The sequence below is a fragment of the Hyla sarda genome, chromosome 1 (assembly GCF_029499605.1).
Source record: "Hyla sarda isolate aHylSar1 chromosome 1, aHylSar1.hap1, whole genome shotgun sequence".
NCBI classification, from domain to species: domain Eukaryota; kingdom Metazoa; phylum Chordata; class Amphibia; order Anura; family Hylidae; genus Hyla; species Hyla sarda.
The window spans coordinates 24,977,196-24,998,956 of NC_079189.1; the positions used below are offsets into that span (position 1 = coordinate 24,977,196).

Here is a 21,761-nt window from a genome sequence, read left to right on the forward strand (position 1 = left end):
AACTAATCCTATGTGACCCCCCTGCGCTGTTCTGCTCCCCCCCCCCCCCCCCAATGAATTATCAGCCCAGCGGGGTACTACTCACATATGTCCTCTTTGTTGCGGGCGCCGGCGATAGAACTCTATACTGTACGCCAGTGGTCTCCAACCTGCGGACCTCCAGCTGTTGCAAAACTAAAAACTCCCAGCATGCCCGGACAGCCAGCTCTGGCCCGGCTTCTTACATGACAGTGGGCTCAGCCCAGCGTAAGTAGGCCGAAGTAGGTAAGTTAAAGTTTATTTTCTTTATCTTTTGCAGCCCGGGCATAGGGATACAGCGTACAGCAGTGGTCTCCAACCTACGGACCTCCAGCTGTTGCAAAACTACAACTCCCAGCATGCCCGGACAGCCGTTGGCTGTCCGGGCATGCTGGGAGTTGTAGTTTTGCAACAGCTGGAGGTCCGCAGGTTGGAGACCACTGGCGTACAGTATAGAGTTCCAGCACCTGGCGGCCCCCAACAAAGAGGAGGAGGGCAGTGCTTGCGGGTGACATATGTGAGTAGTACCCCGCTGGGCTGATAATTAATTGGGGGGGGAGCAGAACAGCGCTGGCAGGTCACGTGATTTGGGGGGGGGAGCAGAACAGCGCTGGCAGGTCACATGATTGTGTGTGTGTGTGTGTGTGTGTGTGTGTGTGGGGGGGGGGGGGGAGGGAGAGAAAGGAATACTGTTATATACCGTGGAACCGCCATAAGTAAAAAAAAAAATACCGTGATACACATATTTGGTCATACCGCCCAGCTCTAGGTCCAGATCAGGAGAAAATCAAAAATCAGAGCAGGAGCAAATCAGCTGCTATGGACAGTTCCTAAAATAGACAGAGGTGTCAGCAGAGAGCACTGTGGTCGCGACCGAAAATAAATCAAAGAAGAAAAAAAAATTCTCTGTAGTATTCAGCAGCTAATAAGTACTGGAAGGATTAAGATTTTTTTTTTAATAGAAGTAAATTACAAAACTGTTTAACTTTCTGGCACCAGTTGATTTACAAAAAAAAAAAAAATAATAATAATTCCATCGGAGTACCCCTTTAAGATCAGTAGAGACAGAAGATATCGTCCGTTTGGAACCAAATTTTGCATGCGAGTTTCCCTTTTGGGCGGTCAACTTTAGCAAAGTGTTCACTTTTTTTCTCTGATCATATCTGACTAGAGATGAGCGAACTTCCAGTAAATTCGATTCGTCACGAACTTCTCGGCTCGGCAGTTGATGACTTTTCCTGCATAAATGAGTTCAGCTTTCCGGTGCTCCCGTGGGCTGGAAAAGGTGGATACAGTCCTAGGAAAGAGTCTCCTAGGACTGTATCCACCTTTCCCAGTCCACCGGAGCACCGGAAAGCTGAACTAATTTATGCAGGAAAAGTCATCAACTGCTGAGCCGAGAAGTTCGTGACGAATCGAATTTACTGTAAGTTCGCTCATCTCTAAAAGAGACAAAGACGAGCCGCCCTACTAGACAACAACCTTGAGGTGAAGGGATGTAACAGTAAGTGCACCTCCCCCACCAGGAACAAGCAGGGGTTATTGTACAATTTTACATATGCAAAAGTAGAAGATAAATGGGACTGAGGTCTTAAGTCTTTTCCTCTTCATTTCCATTTAGGGAAATAAGCTGGAGCCGGTGCTGGGAGCTCATGACGTCATAGCCCCACCCCCTAAATGCAAGTCTATGGGAGGGGTTGTGACTACCCCTTTAATCCTTCCAGTACATATCAGCTGCTGTTATGATCCACAGGAAGTTCTTTTCTATTCTAATTTCCTTTCTATCTGACCACAGTGCTCTCTGCTGACACCTCAGTCCATGTCAGGAACTGTCCAGAGCAGGAGAGGTTTTCTATGGGTATTTGCTCCTACTCTGGACAGTTCCTAAAATGGACAGAGGTGTCAGCAGAGAGCACTGTGATCAGGCAGAAAGGAATTTCAAATAGAAAAGAACTTCCTGTGGATCAAAACAGCAGCTGATAAGTACTGGAAGGATTAAGATTTTTTTTTTAATAGAAGTCATTTACAAATCTGTTCAACTTTCTATCACCAGTTGATTTAAAGGGGTACTCCGGTGGGAAAAAATTTCTTTTATAGGGGTACTCCGGTGGAAAACATTTTCTTTTAATGGGGTACTCCGGTGGAAAACATTTTCTTTTAAAGGGGTACTCCGGTGGAAAAAAATTTCTTTTAAAGGGGTACTCCGGTGGAAAACATTATTTATTTATTTATTTATTTTTTAATGAACTGGTGCCGGAAAGTTAAACAGATTTGTAAATGACTTCTATTAAAAAAAAATCTTTACCCTTCCTGTACTTTTTAGCAGCTGTATGCTACAAAGAAAATTCTGTTCTTTTTCAATTTCTTTTTTGTCTTGTCCACAGTGCTCTCTACTGACACCTGAAAAATCCTCATAGCAAACCTATGCTGCTGTGGACAGTTCCTGATACGGGCGTTCAGGTGTCAGCAGAGAGCACTGTGGACATGACAAAAAAAAGAAATCCAAAAAGAAAAATAATTTCCTCTGTAGTATACAGCTGCTAATAAGTACTGGAAGGGTAAAGATTTTTTTTAATAGATGTAATTTACAAATCTGTTTAACTTTCTGGCACCAGTTCATAAAAAAAAAAATAATATTAATTTTATATATATATATATATATATATATATATATATATATATATATATATACACACATTTCTATATAATAATAATTATAATAATAATAATTATTATTATAATAATAATAATTATAATTATAATAATTATTATAATAATTATTATTATAATAATTATTATTATTATAATAATAAAATAATTATTATAATAAAATAATTATTATAATAATAAAATAATTATTATAATAATAAAATAATTATTATAATAATAAAATAATTATTATAATAATAAAATAATTATTATAATAATAAAATAATAATAAAATAATACTAATAAAATAATAATAATACTAATACTAATAATAATGTTTTCCACCGGAGTAGTCCTTAAAAACAAAAGGTTTTCCAGTGGAGTACCCCTTTAAGAACCAGCAGACACATTGGAGAGATTATACTAGGCTGGGACAAATTATAGAAGCCTTTGCATACGTCAAACTAAAAATAGATCCACAAGTAACACTGGAGACAATGTGCGGCCCCACCTGTCCTTAGAAGACAGGTATAGCAGAGCCGGAGTAGCAGCTCTTGTTGTGTGCGCCAGGACATGAGCCAAGGTTTAATGCGGCCTCGCCCATGTGCCATCCCGAAGATTGTTCCGTCTTACACAGCAATTAATTCTGGAAATGCCCTTTGCTCCATTTAATTATCTTCAAATCAAGACGGCGTCTTAAAAACTATGCTAATAGCCTGAGGCTTCCCGGGCCGTGAGATGTTAGTGCAAGCATTTACGGGGAAATACCGATCCGTCTTAGGAGAATTGTTTTTTTTATTTTTGGGGCACTTACCACCAGAGAGAACAGAGCTGGCATAACCTGCCGTGCAGACAGGAGGAGTGACAGTACATTGGCTACAGGCCACAAGATTTAGTGATGACATCATTGTCTAGGAAACGGTAGTGACAGATAATAGGATTTCCTTAAATGGGTACTACGCTGGAGCCGGGAGCTGCTCGTGACGTGATAGCTCCGCCCCCTCAATGCAAGTCTATGGGAGGGGGCGTCGCCCCCTCCCATAGACTTGCATTGAGGGGGCGGGGTGTGACGGCATGAGGGGGCTATTTTGTTCCAAACCCCTTTAAACCCCTTTAAAAGTATAAAGAGAGTGAAGAAATCTGCTGTCCAACATGGGGCAGAATTCCACTTTTTAAAAAAATCCGCTTGGAAATTTGGATGCAGCAGACTCCCATTGTTGTCAGGGATTCTGCCGCACAGTGCAAACTCCGGAATTTCAGCAGTGGCAATTTCCACACATCCTGCCCCCTCAATGCAAGTCTATGAGAGGGGGCGTGATGACTGTCACGCCCCCTCCCATATACTTGCATTGAGGGGGCGGGGTGTGACGGCATGAGGGGGCTATGTTGTTCCAAACCCCTTTAAACCCCTTTAAAAGTATAAAGAGAGTGAAGAAATCTGCTGTCCAACATGGGGCAGAATTCCACTTTTAAATAAAATCCGCTTGGAAATTTGGATGCAGCAGACTCCCATTGTTGTCAGGGATTCTGCCGCACAGTGCAAACTCCGGAATTTCAGCAGTGGCAATTTCCACACACCCTGCCCCCTCAATGCAAGTCTATGGGAGGGGGCGTCACGCCCCCTCCCATAGACTTGCATTGAGGGGGCAGGGTCTGATGGCATGATGGTGCGGAGCTATGACGTCACAAGCTCCCAGGGCTGGCTCCAGCGTTCGGAACAGTTTCTTCCAAACGCTGAGCAGCGGAGTACTCCTTTAATGCCTTTTATAATATTATGATCTTCTGGATCGCACCTTAGATTTTAGGTGCAGGATGAAGTTTACCTGTCCTGTCAGGTAACTTTCTAGAACAAGCTGTCGTGTGTGTAAGTACATGGGGGGGCAGCACTATTTCTTGCCATTATATGACTTGTTTACGGATCTATCTCCAATTTGGGCTGGTGGGTGTAGACCAGATAACATGTCCCATACCCTGCGCACACACTAAAGAGTGGATCCTGCTGTGCAGTGTAGACTGTGAATAAAAGAAGCGAGTAAACAACCATTAGATGGAGAAATGCAACATTTCACTCAGTTACCGACCTTTCTCAAGCTCAATTGGCTTCATGTTTTCTGAGAGATAAAAGGTCTACTACACCCAGAACTGTGTGTAAATATAACACTTACTACAAACTGCTGAAACCCCTCATCGTCTTTCTCTGCACTTACTCACCCCCCTCCTATAGTGTATTATGGGCAGCATGTAACCAAATCCCTCAGTGAGCTCATCAGTCTGCAGACAGACTAGTTATTCAGAGTGAATGACAGGTTTTGCAGGGAGGAACCAGATAAGTCAAAAATTCTTAAATATTGATTTTTGCACAAATTTTCCAACAGTGTTAAAGGAGCGCACCAATGCTTAAAGCGTACCCGTCAGATCCAACAAATTTTTTTTTTTTAAATATCACTCAGTACCTAATCCTGACCACATACATTTAACTTTTTTATGTGTCTAGCACCTTTATTTTTTTTTTTTTTTATTATACTTTTAAATTTAGCTCACTAGTCTGAATTGCTCTCAAAGGGAGGGGGCGTGGCCTCATTGTGCAGGTCTCCGCCCCCTCCCTCAGTATGATGTCTGCTCACATCTCCCCTAGCATTAGTTAAACTACAACTCCCAGCTTGTCCTCCCTGACAGTAGCGGGACACAAGCTGACAGTGGGAGGATTTTTCCTCCAGCTCTGAGCCCTGCACTCACAGCTGTCAATCAAGGAAGTGTGTCCATGACATAGGTGATGACTCATGGACACAGCAGGACTAGTATGTGTCCAAGCAGGCAGGGGGGCAGTTGTTTAGAAAATTTTCTGTATTTCATACTGAAAAACCCAGTCAATGAAAGCAATGGCAAAACCTATTGGTTATACATGCTTTACAACATATCAAAAGTTTTTGTATATGACAGTGCCCTTTTAAAAACTTATCCCCTATCCACAGGATAGGGGAAAAGCATCTGATTAAAGGGAGTATGCCTGCTGACACCTCATGACCTCCAGAACAGGGACACTTCTCTTCCTGTGAACGGAGAGGCATGTCGGCACGCGCTTCATGCACTGTTCACGGGAGAGCCGGAGATACACAAGCACTGAACTCTGGCATCTCTGGAGCTCCCAACGAGAACTGATGGAGCACATGCTGACACGCTGCTCAACGCACAGGAAGAGGAGTCCCATTACAGAGGTCTGACCCTATCCTGTGGATAGGGTATAAGTTTTGATGTACTGGAGTACACCCTTTAAAGGGGTACTCCGCTGCTCAGCGTTTGGAACAAACTGTTCCGATGCTGGAGCTGGTGCCGGGAGCTTGTGAAGTCATAGCCCCGACCCTCATGACGTCACATCCTGCCCCCTCAATGCAAGTTTAAGAGAGGGGGCCTGAGAGCCATCACGCCCCCTCCCATAGACTTACATTGAGAGGGTGGGGCGTGATGTCACAGGGGGCAGAAGCTATGACATCAAGAGCTCCAGGCACCAGCTCCGGCATTCGGAACAGTTTTTTTCCTAACGCTGAGCAGCGGAGTACCCCTTTAATCTCTATTGTCTAATGCATTATAGGGTGTTATTCATTTTGGCCCAGTTAACAGGCATATAAGCTGAATAGACTTTCTCTCCAAGACCAAAGTCACCGCGCTGGTCAACTGCAGAGATCAAGTCGGTTAAGAAAGCCGGAGCCCCACAATCCTCCAAAGTATACAACTAGAGATGAGCGAACTTACAGTAAATTCGATTCGTCACAAACTTCTCGGCTCGGCGGTTGCTGACTTTTCCTGCATAAATTAGTTCAGCTTTCAGGTGCTCCCGTGGGCTGGGAAAGGTGGATACAGTCCTAGGAGACTCTTTCCTAGGACTGTATCCACCTTTTCCAGCCCACCGGAGCACCGGAAAGCTGAACTAATTTATGCAGGAAAAGTCAGCAACCACCGAGCCGAGAAGTTCGTGACGAATCGAATTTACTGTACGTTCGCTCATCTCTATATATAATCCATCAGTGAACGAGGTTCTTACTATATAAAAGCGATCGATGATGCTTTTACTTAACCCTAGAAGTGAGGGCCACTTCTCAGCTGCTCCAAGACGACACTGAGTAGAGACAGATTTAATGTAATTGCACTAATCTAATTTCTCCGAGATTAATGCGCCTTTTTAATCTAGGCTGTCTGCTACTTTGATCTGCGCTCTCATTTATTGGATCTGTTGGAAGTCATTGCAGTTATTCAGAATAAGTGCAATAGTAAAAAAAAAAAAAAGGCTTTAAAACTAGTTAAGTGGACTTCAAAAGCCTCTATTTCTGTCAGTCTTCATTAGCCGACCTGTGCGGAAATGTTGTCAGACTGTAGGGGAGGGCGATGAAGTAACACAGTGGAGTCCCTTCAATCCGAGAGGTGTTTAATCAATGTAGCCACATTAAATGACAGCAAATTACAGATAACGTATTTTTCGCCCTATAGGACGCACCGGCGTATAAGACGCACCCAATTTATAGGTGCAAAATCTAAAAAAATTAAGATTTTGAACCCAATAGTGGTCTTCGACCTGCGGACCTCCAGATGTTGCAAAACTACAACTCCCAGCATGCCCGGACAGCCGTCGGCTGTCCGGGCATGCTGGGAGTTGTAGTTTTGCAACATCTGGAGGTCCGCAGATTGAAGACCACTGCATAGGAGGTAATACTCACGTGTCCCCGCCGCTCCGGACCCGTCACCGCTGCCCTGGATGTCGCTCCATCGCTGTCGCCGTGTCCCCGTTGCTCCGGAACGTCTCTGCTGCCGGCCGGGTATCCTCGCGCTCCGTCGCCGCCATCACGTCGTTACGCACGCCGACGTACATACGCGACGACGTGATGACGAGGAAGGAGAGCGCCGGCCATACAGGGGATCCCTGAACGGAGAAGACACAGAGGAGGCAGGTAAGGTCCCTCCCGGTGTCCTGTAAGCGCCGCATCTGAAGGGTTAATACAGGGCATCACCACGATCGGTGATGTCCTGTATTAGCCGCGGGTCCCGGCCGTAGGGACCGCCGCGATAGGGGTGTATTCGCCATATAAGACGCACCGACTTTTTCCCCCCTGTTTTGGGGAAGAAAAAGTGCGTCTTATACGGCGAAAAATACGGTACGTTATGCAGAGTCTTCAACTGTAGTCATTTAGAACATCGATTTTCCCCAAAGGCTGAAAAGGTAAATCCTCCAGCTGGTTCAGTGATTGTACAAAGCACAACAGTAGAGTGTAGTTGCCCAGAAAGCTCAGTCCGTAGAACAAGGTTACTATAGGACTACAGACTCTCTGGATGGAATTTTTTTATTAAATGCATTTGGTGGACATTGCCGTTACCATAGACAACAATGTACAGTGGTCCCTCAACATACGTTGGTAATCCGTTCCAAATGAACCATCGTTTGTTGAAACCATCGTGTGTTGAGGGATCCGTGCAATGTAAAGTATAGGAGGTAATACTCACCTTTCCCCGCCGCTCCGGACCATCACCGCTGCCCTGGATGTCGCCCTCCATTGTTGTCGCCGCGTCCCCGGGGTGTCCCCGTCGCTCCAGTTTGTGTCACACTGGTGTGGTGCTGTGCGGCCTCCGTTGCTGCCGTGGTGCTGTGTCTGCGGGGAGGTGCAACCCATAGACTGGTTTGAGTGGCATTGGGGCCGCTCTGCCGGTGGGTCGTCTCCCCCCTGTGGGCACTGGTGTCACGGCGGTGGTGGTCGCCGCCCGGTGCTGCGCCATTTTATGCTAGGGACGTTAGGGACCCACTCTAAATAGGTGGCCTTGACGTGGCGAGTGGGCTTGTACTTTTTGATCAAAAATGAATACTAACAACCTGTTAGTTTTTGATATTATGCTGAGAAGCAATTAGATCATTATACAAGATTGTAGATGTGCACCATGTCTGTTTTTCTACCCGAATTTACAAATCTGTTTAACTTTCTGGAGCCAGTTGAGAGATATATATATATATATATATATATGTATAAAGTGGAAAGAGCGTGAAGAAATCTGCTGTCCAACATGGGGCAGAATTCCACTTTTAAAGGGGTTATTCCAGGAAAAAACTTATATATATAAGTTTTTTCCTGGAATAACCCCTTTAAAAGTGGAATTCTGCCCCATGTTGGACAGCAGATTTCTTCACTCTCTTTCCACTTTATACTTTTGAAGGGGTACTCCGCTGTTCCGAACGCTGGAGCTGGGAGGTCGCAACATCATAGCCCCGCCCCCTCATGCCATCACACCCCGCCCCCTCAATGCAAGTCTATGGGAGGGGGCGTGACGCCCCCTCCCATAGACTTGCATTGAGGGGGGCGGGGCGTGACATCATGAAGGGGCGGGGCTATGACTTCACAAGCTCCCGGCGCCGTCTCCAGCGTTCAGAACAGCTTGTTCCAAACACTGAGCAGCGGAGTACCCCTTTAACCTTATTTTATCGTAGACTGTCAGCTCTTGCGAGCAGGGCTCTGACTCCTCATCTTCGGATAATAGCTTGTATTTCTGTACTGCCCGATTTTGTCTGTATCTGTACCTATGAAATTGTAAACTTCTGTCAAATAGGTTAGCGCTAAATGAGATAATAAGAAATATATTATTATTACATTATTATTGTACACTGTCGGAAATGGGAGACGAGACAACCCCCATGTGCCGAGAGTAATTTAGGATCAGAAAAGCATTTGTAGAGGCCACTCAAAGTATTTAGTGACAGAGGACTCACCGGTCTCTTCAAAGAAGTATCCATTCCTGGACATCGCTGCCGGAGGACTCTCTGCACAAAAGAAAAAAAAAAAGCTGAGTTAATCATTGTTCATCTCTAGCATACAAGACATAAACCTATTCAAGACATACAAAATAGCCCTATTCTTGAAGGAACTTTTTCGGCCTCCAAAATGTGGGATTCATCCAACCACTTCCGGTAGGGGACAACCTAGGAGTCTGTATAGAAGAATTCTGCCAGGCTTCGGCTGGGTTCACACCTCGTTTTTGCAATACAGTTCCCGTATAGGTTTTCAACGTGAAAACCGTACGGAATCCTATTGAAAACCGTATGCCAAAAGATGCATCAGGTTGGGTCTGTTTTGCATCCTGTACGGTTTTGTCATTTTTTTTTCCCCGTACCCAAAAACCGTAGCCCACCACGGTTTTTGGTCCGGGTGAAAAACCGTATTGAAATGTATACCGTATTTTTCGCCGTATAAGACGCACTTTTTCTTCCCCAAAACTGGGGGAAAAAGTCGGTGCGTCTTATACGGCAAATACACACACCTATCGCGGCGGTCCCTGCGGCCATCAACGGCCGGGACCCGCGGCTAATACAGGACATCACCGATCGCGGTGATGCCCTGTATTAACCATTCAGACGCGGCGATCAAAGCTGACCGCCGCATCTGAAGGGAAAGTGACACTAACCCGGCTGTTCAGTCGGGCTGTTCGGGACCACCGCAGTGAAATCGCGAACAGCCCGACTGAATAGCCGGGTTAGTGCTTACAGGACACCGGGAGGGACCTTACCTGCCTCCTCGGTGTCTTCTCCGTTCAGGGATCCCCTGTATGGCCGGCGCTCTCCTTCCTCGTCATCACGTCGTCGCGTACGTGCGTCGGCGTGCATAACAACCTGATGGCGGCGACGGACAGTGAGGATACCCGGCCGGCAGCAGAGACGTTCCGGAGCGACGGGGACACGGCGACAGCGATGGAGCGACATCCAGGGCAGCGGTGACGGGTCCGGAGCGGCGGGGACACGTGAGTATTACCTCCTATGCAGTGGTCTTCAATCTGCGGACCTCCAGGTGTTGCAAAACTACAACTCCCAGCATGCCCGGACAGCCAACGGCTGTCCGGGCATGCTGGGAGTTGTAGTTTTGCAACATCTGGAGGTCCGCACGTTGAAGACCACTATTGGGTTCAAAATCTTTATTTTTTTTGATTTTGCACCTATAAATTGGGTGCGTCTTATACGCCGGTGCGTCCTATAGGGCGAAAAATACGGTACTTTTTTATTTATTTATTTTTTTTTTACATGGGAGTCAATGGGAACCGTACAGAACCTTTTTTCTTTTTTTTTCCCAATGGGAACCATACGTTTATGAATAAAGTTTCACTTGTTTGGTTGAAATTCCAAGAAAAATGTGCAAAGTCAAAAACTCTATGGTGAAAACCGGACGGAACCTTATGCACATACGGTTCTGTATGTGCTTACGGTTCCATACGGTTTTCACCATACGGTTTTTGATTTTGCACAGTTTTTTCTTGGAATTTCAAATCAAACAAGTTAAACTTTATTCATAATGGAGTGAAAAGTTATGGCTTATACTTTTTTTTTCTTAAAATTTCTCAAACCGTATATGGATTGAACTTTGTACACACGTTTTGATACAGTTTAGTCAGGTTTTTAGGAACCCTTTTTTTTTTAATCAAAAACCTGATACGGGAACTGTATTGCAAAAACATGGTGTGAACCCAGTTTCAGGTTTTTGATAAAAAAATAAAAAAAAAAATCCTCAAAACCAGACTAAACTGTATCAAAACGTGTGTACAAATTTGAATCCGTATACGATTTGAAAAATGATGTCCGGTTGCATCCGTTTTTGAAGGAAAAAAAAAAAGGAACACATTTTTAACTTTTCACTCCATTATGAATAAAGTTTCACTTGTTTGATTGAAATTCCAAGAAAAAAAAAAACTGTGCAAAGTCATAAACCGTATGGTGCAAACCGGATGGAACCGTAAGCAAATACAGAACCGTATGTGCATAAGGTTCCATCCGGTTTTCACCATATAGAGTTTTTGACTTTGCACATTTTTCTTGGAATTTCAACCAAACAAGTGAAACTTTATTCATAAACGTATGGTTCCCATTGATTCCCATGTTAAAAAAAAAATAAAATAAAAAAAAAAAAAAAACGTATACGTTTCAATACGGTTTTTCACCCGTATCAAAAACCATGGTAAGCTATGGTTTTGGGTACGGGAAAAAAAACGGACAAAACCGTACAGGATGCAAAACGGATGCAACGTTTGGTTTTCAATGGAGAGTCAATGCATACGGTTTTCAATATGGTTCCGTACGGTTTTCAAATTGAAAACGTATACGGGAACTGTATTGCACAAACGTGGTGTGAACCCAGCCTTAGGAATACAGTGGCATCCATTGGGAGTAAACCTGCCCATAGACACTAGATATGTGTTGGCCAAACCCACCGACTTCAGTAGGACTGGCCAACTATCTAATGACAGATGTTTGGAGAGAAGGATCTGGTTGTTGGATTTCGTGAGCGGGTTAATTTGGAACAAAAAACAACTCACTTTATAAGCCATGATAGTTTGGTTCAGAATGGGTATCAATGTCTTAATTTATGGCTAGAACAAAGGAGTAGAAGCATTTGGCCAAGGTTGTGATCACGTTTGTTCTATGACCAGTACACTACACCTCCGAAGACCTGCCAAAGAAGGAAGATTACATCCAAAAGGTCAACTTCTCTCAGCAAATTCGTTCCAGTAATGGTGGGGACCTAAGCGCCCAGACCTCCATTGTTCACATATTATAGTAGGTCTTAAAAAGGAGTGCAAAAAGGAACAATAGGCACCGGACATTCTGTACTCTTTGACCATGTGAGGCAGAAGCAGGGTACATAAAGTTGACCAGGTATTACTTACAACTAGAGTCCAACATGTCTTCCACAATTACATTCAACGCAATTCGTATTGACCAAGAGTCACAAGTTCCCTGACAAAAGCCAGAACAGAGCGTCTACAGAGGTGTTTTTTTCTCTCATTGGCTTATAAGTTTCTCACGAGTAAGGATGTCATCCAAAAGTATTGTTTTATGGCCGGTCTGCCTCTCATCTAATGACCAGTTCTCAGGGATCAGCCTACAATATATATACACCAGTGACTGTGTGGCATCGTAGGTCAGTGTATTTATTGAAACAGGAGGCTGGACAATTCTGACACGTGCCTCTCTCCAATGGACGGCCCTTGAAAAACACTGGGCAAGATTTCCTACAAGCGCTCCTTATGTCCAAAAACCTCGCCACAAGCCACTTGCTGGGCAGCCAAGATAAGCAAATACACAGAGTTATAGGCATTAATACACAATAATACCCTTTACTAAAGCCCGAAACATAGCAAAAAAGGACAGCGTTACTGTCATAGTAAATGAGAAGTCAAAAGACAACAAAACAACAAAAACACCACATATAAACAGTATATCAGGGACCACAAAGGACCACCAGAGCTACAGATCACCAGCTGTGGTAAATGGTACCAATGGCAAGGGTTGTGGCTAAGTGTCCGATCCCTCCTCAATGTATTTTATTCTACATGGGGGCATGTTGCCCACTACCCTCTTTCCATCACCTGTCCTTCGATACCCAAACAGACAAACAAAACCGTGACATCAAACACACACCTTATGTGTTCATCTGTCCATTCAGCTATGACATCATCCTTGATTCTATCCATAGAAAGTACCAGTCAGCCTGCGTAGATAATAGGGATCGACCAATATCGTTTTTTAGGGCCGATACCGATAATCAGTGGAGGTTAGGGACGATAGCTGATAACTTATGCCGATATTCCGGTATAAGTTAACGGCTATTTATCCCCCCCGGTGACGCCGCTGCAGTTCATTGATTTAAAACGGGCTCTTTAAATCAATGAACTGCATCGGCTTTTGCGGTGCCAGAGACCGTCGCCGTCACCGCCCCCGCTTCTCTCCCCCTGCCTGTCATGGGGTCCTGAGTCCGTCACAACGCCTCCCATAGACTTGCTTTGAGGGGGCGGGGCCTGACATCATGAGGGGGCGGGCCTATGACGTCACGAGCTCCCGATGCCAGCTCCAGCATTCGGAACATCACGCCCCCTCCCATAGACTTGCATTGAGGGGGTGGGGCGTGACATCATAGCCCCACCCCCTCATGAAGTCACACCCAGCCCCCTCAATGCAAGTTATTATAAAAACACAATCAGGGGTCTTTAAAAGGGGTACTCCACTGCTCAGTGTTTGGAATAAAATGCTCCAAACGCTGGAGCCGGTGTGACGTGCGGTGAAATAATCAAACCCATGGCTCCGCCCTCGCTCCTCCCCGCTCTGCCCTCGCTCCTCCCCGCTCTGCCCTCGCTCCTCCCCGCTCTGCCCTCACTCCTCCCCGCTCTGCCCTCGCTCCTCCCCGCTCTGCCCTCGCTCCTCCCTGCTGTAGCTTTGGCAAACTTGCTCCTCCCCCTCTAGCTTCGGCAAACTTCGGAGAGGGGCGGTCCGATTTTTTTAATGGGTTTGAATTTTTCACCTCACACCGGCGCAGTGAGCTCATGATGTCACACCCCGCCCCCTCATGATGTCACACCCCCACCCCCTCAATGCAAGTCTATGGGAGGGGGGGCGTGTCAGCAGAGAGCTCTGCGTTTCAAGAAGAAAAGAATTTCCTTTGTAGTATTCCGCAGCTAATAAGTACTAGAAGGATTAAAGGGGTTCTCCGCCCCTAGACATCTTATCCCCTATCCGAAGGATAGGGGATAAGATGTCAGATCGCCGGGGTCCCGCTGCTGCAGCACCCCGCTATCATTACTGCGCAGAGCGAGATCGCTCTGCACGTAATGACGGGCAATACAGGGGCCGGAGCATCGTTACGTCACGGCCCGCCCCCGTCAATACAAGTCTATGGGAAGGGGGCGTGGTGATAGTCACGCCCCCTGCCACAGACTTGCATTAAGGGGATGGGCCGTGATGTCATGAGGGGCGGAGCCACGATGTCACGCTGCTCCGGCCCGTGTATCGCCCGTCATTACGCACAGAGCGAACTCGCTCTGCGCAGTAATGATAGCGGGGTCCCCAGCAGCGGGACCGCGGCGATCTGACATCTTATCCCCTATCCTTTGGATAGGGGATAAGATGCCAGGGGCGGAGTACCCCTTTAAGATTTTTTAATAGAAGTAATTTACAAATCTGTTTAACTTTCTGGCACCAGTTGATTTAAAAAAAAAAAAATTTTATAAAAAAATTTTCCACCGGAGTACCCCAGATTCTCTCAGGTCGGCTCTGTGAGTATCCAGGAATTTAATTAATTTCTATGTTCTACATTTATATAATTTCTTTTCTATGCTCCTATCACATAAAGGTAGAGACATGTAATGGGATTAATGTTTTACTTATGTATCCCTTATATATTTTTGTCTTTTTTTTTCTTTCCTCATTTTCCTTTTCATTTAGCATTTATGTGAACATCTGAATGTTATTTTCTTTTTTTTTTTCAAATTCAATTTTTATTGGTTGTTATTTTCTTTTTGAAAAACGAATAAAGTTATAAAAAAAAGGAAAAAAATTAAAACTATGATCACTGACAACTATACATTGATGATCGCATAAAAGCTATGAAATCACAGACCGTACATTCCAAGCGACACACTCCTATAAAAGACATGACAGAGAGATAAGGTTATGACATCATCACTTTATTGGCTTGTTCGTTATACCGTCACACACTAATCTCCAGGAAGCTATGACACTTCTACCTATACCAGTGTTTCCCAACCAGGGTGCCTCCAGCTGTTGCGAAACTACAACTCCCAGCATGCCCGGACAGCCGTTGGCTGTCCGGGCATGCTGGGAGTTGTAGTTTCGCAACAGCTGGAGGCACCCTGGTTGGGAAACAATGACCTATACATTCATGAGGAGTACATAACCGGTGCTGCGTATCAATTTAGCAGGAAGTTATGACATCATTGCCCCAATCACTCATTTATCAGACAGTGATGACATCAGACTTCTAAGGCCCCTTTCACACTCCGGCAAAAAGTCCTGAAAACGAGCGCCAAAAAATCCCATTCATGTCAATGGGATTATTTGACCATCCTTTTGCATCAGTCATGTCCGTTTTTACTAATGTCAGTTATTTTTGCCGGCACAAAAGATGGTGGATGAGCTAATTTTTGGTCCGGCAAAAAAAAAAAAAAAAAATGGTGAAAAAAACGGACGTTAAAATTTAAAGAGGGTACGACCGCCACGCCCCCTACCATAGACTTGCATGGCGGGGGTGAGAAGTCACACAGGGGTGGAGTCGTGACGTCACACGGGGGTGGAGTCGTGACTTCACACGGGGGTGGAGTCATGACGTCACACGGGGGTGGAGTCGTGACGTCGCAAGGGGTGGAGTCGTGACGTCGCAAGGGGGTGGAGCCGTGACGTCACAAGGGGGTGGAGCCGTGACGTCACAAGGGGGTGGAGCCGTGACGTCACAAGGGGGTGGAGTCGTGACGTCACACGGGGGTGGAATCGTGACGTCACACGGGGGTGGAGCCGTAACGTCACACGGGGGTGGAATCGTGACGTCACAAGGGGGTGGAGCCGTGACGTCACACGGGGGTGGAGCCGTGACGTCACACGGGGGTGGAGCCGTGACGTCACACGGGGGTGGAGCCGTGATGTCACACGGGGGTGGAGCAGTGACGTCACACGGGGGTGGAGCCGTGACGTCACACGGGGGTGGAGTCGTGACGTCACAAGGGGGTGGAGCCGTGACGTCACAAGGGGGTGGAGCCGTGACGTCACACGGGCGTGGAGCCGTGACGTCACACGGGCGTGGAGCCGTGACGTCACACGGGCGGAGCCGTGACGTCACACGGGCGGAGCCGTGACGTCACACGGGGGTGGAGTCGTGACGTCACACAGGGGTGGAGCCGTGACGTCACACGGGGGTGGAGCCGTCACGTCACACGGGGGTGGAGCCGTCACGTCACACGGGGGTGGAGCCGTCACGTCACATGGGGGTGGAGCTGTGACGTCACACAGGGGTGGAGTCGTGACGTGACGATATTCCGGCCCCGTGGTCGGCGCGGCGTGCAGCTCAAAGAGGAGGGTGCCGAATGCAAGATTGCGGGGGTCCCCAGCAGCGGGACCCCCGCGGTCAGACATCTTATCCCCTATCCTTTGGATAGGGGATAAGATGTTTTAAGGCCAGAGTACCCCTTTAACATTGAAGTCTATGGGAACCAGATGTCCAAAAAATAAAATAAAAATCCGTTATCAGTTATTGTCAGGTTTTTTTAACATGTTTTTTTTTTTTTTTTACAAAAAGAGTGTTAAAAACCTGATTTAAAAAAAACAAACGGATATAACTGGTAATAAAGGATGATAACAGATGAACAACATCAGGTTTAAGGAAAAAAAAAAAAAAAAACATTAAAAATAACGGATGATGGTCATCAGTTCTCATTACCAGTAATTGCATTCGTTTTTTTTTTTCCATCCGTTATTGTAAAATAACGGCAGTAAAAAAGCAGGATGATACCTGTAGTGCAGTGGTCTCAGACCCGCGGACCTCCAGATGTTGCAAAACTACAACTCCCAGCATGCCCGGACAGCCAAAGGCTGTCCGGGCATGCTGGGAGTTGTAGTTTTGCAACAGCTGGAGGTCCGCAGGTTGGAGACCACTGCTGTAGTGTGAAAGGGGCCTAATCAAGAAACAATACTCCAACTATACATTTTACAAGGAGTAATGGGGGAAGATTTATCAAAACCTGTCCAGAGGAAAAGTTGCTGAGTTGCCCATAGCAACCAATCAGATCGCTTCCTTCATTTTTAAAAAGGTCTGTGAAAAAACGAAAGAAGCGATCTGATTGGTTGCTATGGGCAACTCAGCAACTTTTCCTTTGACCAGGTTTTGATAAATCTCCCCTGAAATCTCTATAAAGGTGGTTTCACACCACGTTTTGTACTTACGGTTCCCGTATACGGCTGGGAGGAGGGGTGGGCGGGGCTTAATCGCGGCGCCCGCACTCAGCCGTATAGGGGAACCGTATTTAATGCATGTCTATGAGCCGAGCAGCGGTCGACCACGTTTTTGCCTGCGTTCGGGAAACCGCATAAGGCCGAAAACGCTGCGGTTCACTCCGTTCGGCTCATAGACATGCATTAAATACGGTTCCCCTATACGGCTGAGTGCGGGCGCCGCGATTAAGCCCCGCCCACCCCTCCTCCCAGCCGTATACGGGAACCGCAAGTACAAAACGTGGTGCGACAGCAGCGTAATAGGGGGAGATTTATCAAAACCTGTCCAGAGGAAAAGTTGCTTAGTTGCCCATAGCAACCAATCAGATCGCTTCTTTCACTTTTGTAAAGGCCTGTGAAAAATGAAAGAAGCGATCTGATTGGTTGCTATGGGCAACTCAGCAACTTTTCCTCTGGACAGGTTTTTATCAATCTCCCCCTATGACCCTCAAAGAATAAATGGGAATATATTTATATATACGGACGGTATAGAACGAGATGTCTAATGAATGGAAATGGAAACTGAAATCCACCAACATCAGCAAAAGCCTGGACGAGGCTACATCCATCGAATGATCAGAAACCCCAGGAAAATACAAGGCTCAGCTAATGGCCATTTTGATGAGAAGCCAATTCTGACTCAACAAATCGCATATTTACAGCAAAAGAATAAAAAAAATCACCATCCCTTAATCTTCTACCAGAGACATCAATGGGAGCCCAATGACAGGGGCCAATGACCAAAACAAACGTGTCTATCCATCCTACAGTGATACAGAACGAAAAAGAATGGCTGAATAGACTTAAACTAAAGCAGTGGTCCCCAACCCAGTCCTCAAGGCCCACCGACATGTAGGGATCTCTATAAAGGGGTACTCCTATGGAAAACATTTTCATCTAAATCAAATGGTGCCAGAAAGTTAAACAGATTTGTAAATTACTTCTATTAAAAAAAATCCTAATCCTTCCAGTACTTATCAGCTGCTGTATACTAGAGAGGAAGATCTTTTCTTTTTGAATTTCCTTTCTGTCTGACCACAGTGCTCTCTGCTGACACCTCTGTCCATTTTAGGAACTGTCCAGAGTAGCAGCAAATCCCCATAGCAAACCTCTCCTGCTCTGGACAGTTCCTGACATGGACAGAGGTGTCAGCAGAGAGCACTGAGGTCAGACAGAAAGGAAATTCAAAAAGAAAAGAACTTCCTCTGGAACATACAGCAGCTGATAAGTACTGGAAGGATTAAGATTTTTTAAGTAGAAGTAATTTACAAATCTGTTTAACCTTCTGGCAGCAGTTCATAAAAAAAAAAAAAATTATTATATATATACACACACACACACATATATGTTTTTCAGTGGAGTACCCCTTTAAGTTACTCCAATGGAATAAAACAGGGAAACATTTTAACTAGAGATGAGCGAACTTACAGTAAATTTGATTCATCACAAACTTCTCAGCTCAGCAGTTGATGACTTTTCCTGCATAAATTAGTTCAGCTTTCCGGTGCTCCCGTGGGCTGGTAAAGGTGGATACAGTCCTAGGAAAGAGTCTCCTAGGACTGCATCCACCTTTTCCAGCCCACGGGAGCACCTGAAAGCTGAACTAATTTATGCAGGAAAAGGCATCAACTGCCGAGCCGAGAAGTTCGTGACGAATCGAATTTACTGTAAGTTCGCTCATCTCTAATTTTAACCCTAGACTTTTTGTGGCCTTGAGGACCTGGTTGGGACCTCTGAACTAAAAGGACCCGTCATGCAATCGGAGCACGAAAGTGTATTGAATTTTTTATTTTATTTTTTAAATAAAATTAACATACAAATAGATAGATATACACACACACTATAATTATATAAAGAAAAAAACTTTTTACCAACCAAAAAAAAAAAAGTCCCTGACCCGAATCGAATCTCCAAAAAACCCCGGCTGCACTTGAAGGAGATGCGGCCCAAAACAACAACGGGAGGAAAGAGCGAGCTGATTTGTGGAAGCTGGCTGCATTCCTGCGAGAGCGGACCTTGTACTGGGTTACATTTATTAAATTCATATGCTTGAAGGCTTGTAATAAAGCCACCGGCAGACATTTATTCCAGGATTACTGATCAGAGGCTGTGCCCCCCAAAAACAAAACAAAACACACATTCCCCGGATGCTTCCAAGCTGGAAACACATGAGGTCCCGCAGGCGTTTAATTAGGGAGATGTAGTCAGAGGATATTCGCTCATGTACACCGAGACGCTGACAGTCTCCGTACGGCCCGATGAGGCTACCGCCACCGCCACTGGGGGACTACTGGTACATCGAGTCCTCTATCATCTTACAAACTAGGTAATGTACAGTGATCCCTCAACTTACAATGGCCTCAACATACAATATTTTACACATACAATGGTCTTTTCTGGACCATCGTAAGTTGAAACCAGACTCAACATACAATGTACGGACAGTCCAGATCTGTGAAACGTGTCAATGGCCGGAAGAACCGACCAATCAGAATGGACATTCACTGGTAAAACCCCTGTATTACTGAAGTGTATGCACTGACTGGTGACTGGTAGCGCCCCTACAGTACAGGGAGGTATTACATGTTCTGTACTCTTTACCTGTATTACTGAAGTGTATGCACTGACTGGTGTCTGGTAGCGCCCCCTACAGTACAGGGAGGTATTACATGTTCTGTACTCTTTGCCTGTATAACTGAAGTGCATGCACTGACTGGAGTCTGGTAGCACCCCCTACAGTACAGGGAGGTATTACATGTTCTGTACTATGCTTTACCTGTATTACTGAAGTGTATGCACTGACTGGAGTCTGGTAGCGCCCCCTACAGTACAGGGAGGTATTACATGTTCTGTACTCTTTACCTGTATTACTGAAGTGCATGCACTGACTGGAGTCTGGTAGCACCCCCTACAGTATAGGGAGGTATTACATGTTCTGTACTCTTTACCTGTATTACTGAAGTGTATGCACTGACTGGAGTCTGGTAGCGCCCCCTACAGTACAGGGTGGTATTACATGTTCTGTACACTTTAGCTGTCCCAGGGTTACCTGCTCCTTTGGACACCAGGTGAAGGCGACTCCATTACTTTTTTAGGACATTTTGTGTACTGTACAGGACCCTGAAGAAGCTCCTGTCCTCTGCATAAAAGTAATAAAGATCTGCTGGGAGCTGTAAATCACTTGTCTATGTCAGTGTTTCCCAAGCAGGGTGTCCCCAGCTGTTGCAAAACTACAACTCCCAGGATGCCCGGACAGCCTTTGGCTGTCCGGGCATGCTGGGAGTTGCAGTTTTGCAACAGCTGGAGGCACCCTGGTTGGGAAACACTGACATAGACAGTGATTTACAGCTCCCAGCAGATCTTTCTTACTTTTATATATAAGGATTTGCTTTATCTCTATTAGTTATCTACTTATTTTTCTTTAATTCTCACTTTTTTCCTATTTTCGGATGACATTTTGGTGCCTTTAGAACCAATTACCAGGTTTCCATAGAGTTCTGGTCTCAACATACAATGGTTTCAACATACAATGGTCCTCCTGGACCCAATTAATATTGTAACTTGAGGGACCACTGTATATAAAAGGTAACGCAAAAGGCCAGCAGGTGTACCTATGGGTAGAGAAGCCATTTACAGGCACGAGACCTAAAATATGTTGTACAATCATCTCCCCATAAAAGGCTTATTAGAGGATTTGAACCCCAATGATCTGCACCGGATAGAGGTAGCAAGTAGAGATGAGCGAACTTACAGTAAATTTGATTCGTCACGAACTTCTCGGCTCGGCAGTTGATGACTTTTCCTGCATAAATTAATTCAGCTTTCAGGTGCTCCCGTGGGCTGGAAAAGGTGGATACAGTCCCAGGAGACTCTTTCCTAGGACTGTATCCACCTTTTCCAGCCCACCGGAGCACCGGAAAGCTGAACTAATTTATGCAGGAAAAGTCATCAACTGCCGAGCTGAGAAGTTCGTGACGAATCGAATTTACTTTAAGTTCGCTCATCTCTAGTAGCAAGCATTACATTTCCTTACAGTGCCCCCGCAGGAGATAAGAAGCATTACACCTTCTTTATATGAACTGTGTACTGTATTAATCTGCTGGGCCCTCCAGAATAAGAGAGATACTCCAGAATTTGCCGCTGCTCTTTACTCTAATACATAAGTGTCCTGAACAATGGGCCCTATTTTTAACCTAGAATTTCCTAATAACAGCCTGGTTTAGGAAATACATTTTGTAACCTATCATTAAGAGGTGAACTCACGTACCACCACCAGAGGATAATATTTACCAATTGGTTCCACCAA

The 21,761-nt window shown here is 45.5% G+C and overlaps 1 protein-coding gene across 5 annotated transcripts in view; it reads right to left on the reverse strand.

Moving 5' to 3' along the window:
* SLC4A11 (solute carrier family 4 member 11) overlaps nt 1-21,761 on the reverse strand; it is a 188,920-nt gene that overhangs the window by 113,105 nt on the left and 54,054 nt on the right. For all 5 annotated transcript variants that reach the window (XM_056553221.1, XM_056553243.1, XM_056553219.1 and 2 more), the window contains exon 2: nt 9,410-9,460. In XM_056553221.1, coding sequence (XP_056409196.1) covers nt 9,410-9,460 — 51 coding nt within the window. The remainder of the gene's footprint in view (nt 1-9,409; nt 9,461-21,761) is intronic.